The 7,074-nt window shown below is 39.6% G+C and overlaps 1 protein-coding gene across 1 annotated transcript in view; it reads right to left on the bottom strand.

Moving 5' to 3' along the window:
- Nucleotides 1-224: 224 nt before the first annotated feature.
- The window catches only part of LOC129377983 (kin of IRRE-like protein 1), a 92,026-nt gene continuing 85,176 nt past the window's right edge, over nucleotides 225-7,074 (bottom strand). Inside the window, exon 15 of the mRNA XM_055058204.1 lies at nucleotides 225-6,664. Coding sequence (XP_054914179.1) covers nucleotides 6,050-6,664 — 615 coding nt within the window. The 3' untranslated portion in view covers nucleotides 225-6,049. The remainder of the gene's footprint in view (nucleotides 6,665-7,074) is intronic.

Below are 7,074 nucleotides of genomic sequence, written 5' to 3'. Positions count from 1 at the left end.
AATCCAGCCATACAGGATGTGGACAGAGTATTTGACTGGTTGATTTCAGCTATTCTGTCTTTGTTGAGATAAAATTCTTAAACTAACAACTTCCCAGCATCTTATTTCAGGAATAAAAAATTATATATTTGTCTGGTAAGTTCATTATTCTATCGTCTAATTTAGCCACAGAATGAGTTCATTAGTTGCGAACTGAATAAAAGACTTTTGCAAACTTCTTATGAAACTGTGTCATCTTTTATTTTCTTTATATTGTGAAAAAATAATTACATTGAATTTGAAGAAAAACATGACAGAAAACGTGAAAAGAAAAAACAATATTTCAGTATCTCGTATGTTTTCACACATTTTTTTCGGAACAAAAACGATATACTAGTACCGAACAAAACTTAGTTCACGTGAACAATATATAGGGATACAAATCAAGAACTGGAGAATGAAGATTATATACGGTTGATTGAACTCACTCATTATCTGCCTCATAACCGTCTCCGTCTCCACTTCACGCAGTTTTAAGTGCAACATGGATTCTTTCTCGCTGTAGTGATAATCAGACACTCAGCAGCGTCAAGCAGAACATCATCTTGTTCCTTCATGCAGAGAGCAGACAAGCTCTGCAGACAGATAAGCAACAAGCTTTCTGTTCTGACTCCTTACAGGCCAAACATCTGTCCACCATTCAGCTAGGGTTTGACTGACAAACGGTACAACTTTTAAAACTAATCACGGTTTGTTTGTTTTTTTATATCCCTAAGAAATCAATATTATGATTCGGCTCTTTTCCTAAAATTAAAATGAGAGGAAAGATCATTAATTTGAAAAGTCTAAATTAGCGCAATTTACCAAAAACACCTGATAATTCAGCAAACATCAAAATATTTGGTCAAGACAAAATCCAGTTTAAGTGTTAAAATCTGCCAGACTATCTTGGGATGAAGGTTCAATTCTCTATGCAGAGATACGAGAGCCAACATGTGGTTTATTTAACTGAATTAATCAGAAATAAAGTCCAATAAAGTATCCTCCTCTGACAGGCACTTCAAGCACTAGGCATGCCGATGTGAGTGACTCTTCGTCAGTTCAGACAACAGTTTATTTAGCATTTTCATCAGTAAATTATGCATTTGCATAGCATTTATCTCAAGTCCAGAGCAGCAGTACATATGGGGACATTTTAAGAAAATGTCCCCATTAAAAAAAAAAAAGACAACCTACTAGGTTATGTACTTATTTGCAGGTTCAGGTTTACAGTTTAATCTTTGTCATAGTTTTCTAGACAGTGCTGTCAAAGATTTAGATGTTTGTTTTGTGTTCTTGTTATCTGCATCACAGCCAAACAGTGATAGTTGTTAGTTGTTGGCATCAGTTTTGTCTTGCATCTAAATGTAAGTGAAAAAAAAAAAAGTTTATTAAAGCTGGAGTACAAGGAAAAGAGCCAAATCATACAGGCTTCTTCTGTTAAAAATAAGGTTTATCATATGAGATATTGAACAAAAACTGTACTTAAAGCAACAATATTTCACCCAAATAACATTTGAGCTGTTAAAAATTACACTTAGGAGGAAAATCTGCATTTTCAGGGTCTTTATCCCCGAGGTCAGGAATGGTCTCCTTCATACCCGCAGGAGTGACTGGCCAACATATGAAATTATCAGTCAAACCATCATTTCTTCTCTCCACTGGTCCAAACATGTTTGGGTTGCATACTGCCCACACACACACACACAAACGCAAACACACACGCATGCATCTTTAAAGTTGGACATGGAAAACACACGTGTCTGTCTGAATCCATCCACACATAAAGACACAGTCAGAGTAAACACAAACTGCTGCTGCATTTGCATGTCTGCTCAGTTGATGGGTTTTTTTGGCACTCACTGAAAGGTTCACACAGTAAAACTGGATGTCAAGACTCTGCAGACAGTCTGGGTCGGCCCAGCTCGGCCCAGCTCAGCCCAGCATGGGTCTGGCCCGGTCCTAGTCTGGGTTGGCCTACTTGAGACCATCCACAGGCTATTTCTAGCATGACCGACAAGTTCTTTAGGCCACAGATGTTCAATACCCAACTTTTTTCAAAAATGAATTGATTAAGTGGATCAGAACCAACAAAGAATGTTTTACAATGCGAAAGACACTTTGGACCAGTTCTTTCTTCAACTGGTGATGTACCACAAAGTAAATACAAAACTTGCACTTATTTGGCTAAAATAAAAATAAATCAGAGAAACATTGAAGTGAATATTATGAACTCATGAATATTTATATATTCTATAAAACAGACACCAGAAAGAGAAGCAAGCTAAAAAGACATACCGACACTGTACTGTGTGATAGTGCGACTAAATGACGGAAGTCTGGAAGAAAGCAACAAGAGAGGTTTGCGATATTCATGTGATTTCATTCTCTGTTTTGACTTTGACATTTGGAAGCTGGCAGATGGCTTTTAATTTGACACATGGCAGCAAGTTTGAAAGAAACCATCGGCACAAACTACACAGAGAAAAACACAGAAAAAAAACACACACGGAAAACAACCTAATGAGGTAAAAGTATTTCCTTCAGATTCAGCTACGGTTTGATGCTGTTTTCATGTAGTAAGACGCACCTGCAGTTATTTTTCCACTGCTGTACCCTAGCATAGGCCATGTGTGTTTAACATTTTATGTGAACTGTAATGTCAACAGACTGTCACCACAGTTAATACCCAGATACCTGCATGAATTGGCTATGCGTGCAGCAGCCTCAGCACCTTCTCCGTCAAATTCACTCATCCTTCCGCACGGTTGTAACAAGATTGCAAGCCAGATGCAAAATACTGCTCAGCTCCAACTCTGTAAAAAGGTTGTAAATAGATTACGGTGCGCAGTTCCACGGGGGTGATAACGGTTTAAGATTTTAAACGCAGCTCCACCTGCTGTTCTAGCCCAGCTGAAATGGTTTACATCGTGACCTTGGAGCTACGAGGTTGCCTCTGAGATACAAATCGGCGTGGGTGTGGTTTTCTTTCTCTGCCTTTATAGAAAACAAGAGCTGTAAACACATTTTTATAGCCCCTCTGCAGACAATTACCATAATATACCATGAAGGGTTGATGGGGCGACTGATAAATATAAACATTCAATGATTACTTCTGGAATGGCTGATAGCCTCTGCAGCCCGGGGTCTTATTTAATGCACAATCATTTTTAACTGCTCCAAAATGTAGAATACAGATACAAGTGAGTGACTCCTTATTGCTTTCTGCGCCTTTTAAATTTACCTGCTCAGTGAAGCGTGCAGGATGGGAACTTTTGGAAAGGTATTAAATGAAATCTAGAATCTATTCCTGATGGGTGCAATAGAAATGCTTATTGTCTTCATGTTCGTCCAGAAAAGAAGCAAACTTAATGCAGTGGAAGCTCATGACATGAGGATTGTGATTATTGACACACTCTTCTTGTATTCCACTAAAACAAATTCTTGTCGACATAAAATATGATGTTTTGAGCTGGTATGACAATGAAGAGAGCAGTTTAATCGAATCTCATTAAGCTCCGAGTGCAAACATAAATAACTTCAATCCACTGGGGGAGAGAGGACTTTTTGGCAAAAAAAAAAAAAAAAAAAAATCAATCTGTTTTTCATTAGTTTACAAAAAGCTTAAATGCTCTAATATTAAACCTCGGGGGATTAATAGATGATATAAGAAACTATAATAAGAAATACCTTGATCCGTTTGAGACGACACCAACACCTCACTGAGGTGTAAGATAATTGCAATCCAGAGATTTTTGCTCAGAAATCAGGGTCATGTGAAAAACTTAATTTAAGTACATTTAAACAGAGAAAAATAATCTCACACTGAGAAATAATTATTTATTTGTAAAACATTGTTACTGCACTTTTCAGATTTTTCCTGAAAAATAAGACAAATATTTTTTTTTATGGTGTCTGGGGTTATTGAAGTATTTATCCGTAACCTTTTCATTTTATTTTACGTCAGATATAATTATGACATCACATGCAAACTCTCCTCAAAATAGGACTAAACCTTTAGACCCAATAGTGCTGCATAAGCATCCAAGATTGTCTTGTCAACATGTACAACAACACTATGGGAGGTAAAAGGAAAAAAAAAAAATCTCCACAATAAAGGAAACCTAAGTGGCGTTTTGTTGTTTTGGGGACATGAAGGAAAACATGTTTCTGTTTCTGTCCTACCATCACAAATGTCAAAATGCAGAGTTTGTCAAATTATTTCTCAGTGCTGGATATTTTTCTCTCAGGTAATAAAGGTACTCAAATTAATAAATGGATTTTTAAAATATTTCCAAACTGAGATTATACCACAACAATTAAAATATGCCTTTATAATTAGGCTTTTTACATATCTTTACAAGGGGATCTTTTAACTGTAGAGGGCGCTATATGTTTAAGCTGTCTCTACAGTTATTAGCTTAACATCATTGAGCACAACTTAGAGGAAGGAGAGGAACTTGCATGATTTATCCCCTCAGATTTTCAAGTTTCGAGTACTAAGTTCTGCTTCGAAGGCCAGATCTGCACACCAAAACCTGACATGATACGACAAAAAATCTCAGACATAAGACACCAGCAGAGTTTCTGTTGCAGAGAAAAAATCAGCATACTTACAAATAGTACAAAGTACCATATGAGCTAGATAGAACCCTCTCTACCTCACTTTGATATGTTAGACTACATTTAAACCTCGCTGCTTCTCAAGTTGGCAGGGCAGCTCCGATCGAGCAGCTTCTCGCTCCAAGCCCGTCATTTTGAATGTCGTCACCAGCTTTAGAAAAAAGGCAGTCCAGTCAGAAGACAGGAAGTCAAAGAAAGAGTTTCACGCCAAACAAATATATCCATAGCAGGTATAAGCTGGATACTTGTTATTTTGAGGTGAAGCTCTTTAGGTTTTCTACGTTAAGCCAACAACATTAAAAACCGTTTCATTTTAAAGGAACTCGGGCCTTTTCCGACCGTAACGCCGCGTTACACGTTAAAAAGTGAGTGTCACCCAAAATGCTGAACCTTTGGTCCACAACTCCTTATAAAAATATTATAAAATGTTTCTGAATGCCGTCGTTTTTTTTTGTTGTTGATTTTTTTATATGCTTCAGTATAAATATGGAAAAAAATCTATTCTACTGTGCAAGTGAGAGAAACATTTTTTTTTTGAAGATAGGGGAGGTATCTTTTTGCACAAATTGCAGAAATGTATAGAATGTAAAGGCGCTCCCACCACACCTTGTTTCACAAACACTATCAATAGCATCGACTTTAGGTGAAATGTTAGGTATAGAAATGGATGATGATGACAGAAACACAATACGAGGAGGAGAAGGAGCAAAGAGACGCTTGCTACTGCTCCGTTCGTCTTGTACACCCGGAGCACCTTAACGTCCACGGTTTCAAAAAGAAAAGATACCATTTAACTTTTGTGTGTTGGCACATAGGAACTTGCAATCTGATCGCTCCAGACGAACTGTCCCACTCAAAGCAAGGTAGATCTTGTAAGAAAAAGACATTAATGAAAAGTGCCAGCTATGTTTATAGTCCAAGCTGCCCCTTTGATGCATTTTTTCTTTAACGAAATGTGGTTGTATGTTTGGATTCATGTTCAGCAATGTAAGTCAGAAAATGCAAAAAGTGTGGCTTGCTGAGAGGTTTGCGGTTTATATATTTATACAAGAAATATAACTTTAAAATGGCCCAAATTTCACATTATTTACAGAGACAGGAGGGTGTGAGGGCAGGTGGTCCAAGTTGGCAAAGTGCTCTTCTTGTTCTTCTTTTCATCTCCTGATTGTGAATCTCGCTTTTTCTTTTAGTTGATGGGCAGCCACAGCAAACAGGAGGCCTGTGTGAATCAGGGTGAAGATCACTCTGCATGTATTGCTTCTTTCCTAACTGTTGGGGAGTCATGTTGTTGTGATTGCAATGGGGGACGGATTGTTGAAGATCCATGCACAGATCGGGAGGAGTTGCACAGGATGTGAAAACGCTGCTGATGCCGAAAGCAAATCCAGGAAAGTGCGTCGGCCTTTCCTCAAACGTGAGTCTGCATTCGCTGCGTGTGTCTGTGGGAATAGTCAGACGGTGGGGACGAGTACGAGAAGCGAGTGGAGCTCCCGTACTTTGCCAAGCCTGTTTCAGGACTTTGCTGACCCGTTCCTGGGCCCGACCCGGTCCCCTGTCCCGTCGGATACATCTCATAAGCCGGCCCTTCCTCTATGGTAGGAGCGAAGCCCATGCGGTAGCTGGGATACTGGGAGGGATATCCGTAGCTGTCGTATGGCATTTGGGTTGAGCTGTCCAGCAGGCCACAGTCTCCTCCGGGGTAATCTCCGGGTGAAGGGAGAGCAGGATTTGGAGGAGCTTCCTGCCTCTGTGCCGCCCTAGAGAAGGTGTTGAATTGGGCGTAGGTAGAGTGGGACATCCGGGAGGGCGGGCGAGGGTCATAGCAGCCTGCCCTGGAGCCTGGCACGGCGCTGGGAGGAACTGCACCGCTGACCGCAGCTGAAGGTCCGCCGGATGTGGCGCCGCCTGGCCCGGTGTTTGGGTTTGGAGGGCGAAACTCTCCCTGGTAGTGGACGACACGGGACTGGGGCCGCGCCTCATCGTGGGTGGTGGCTCGGACGTTGTAGTAGCCATTAGTTGGATCCTGTGGTGAGATTTATCAGTCGTCAAACAGGGAAAAGCAACTCTAATCTGGTTGTTGATGGTGTAAAACCCTTTGACCTGCCTTGTTGTGCTATAAAAATACATTTTATTTGACTTTCCCTATAAATTTTAGATGTTCCAATTGATGATTGATTAACAGGCTTTTCCTGAATAGCAATCAAATGAATCAAGAAAAAATGTGCATGTTTGTTTGAATGTTTTAATGACGCAATGGAACAATTTTTAATGTTTTTATATAATTTTAGAGAAGTAACAGTTTGTAGAATGTCATGCAGATATAAAACTTAATGGCCCTCTCTCTCTAGATACATTTTAATGCCATCATTTTTGTATTGCCCTGTTTCTGGAGAATGTTCTCGTCCACAGATAGTTACAAATACTGCTTCTGCA

This window comes from Poeciliopsis prolifica, unplaced genomic scaffold, assembly GCF_027474105.1.
Source record: "Poeciliopsis prolifica strain line A6 unplaced genomic scaffold, Auburn_PproV2 SCAFFOLD050, whole genome shotgun sequence".
In the NCBI taxonomy this organism is placed as follows: Eukaryota; Metazoa; Chordata; class Actinopteri; order Cyprinodontiformes; family Poeciliidae; genus Poeciliopsis; species Poeciliopsis prolifica.
Note: the sequence above shows the minus strand (reverse complement) of the source record. Positions and strands in the feature narration are given on the sequence as shown.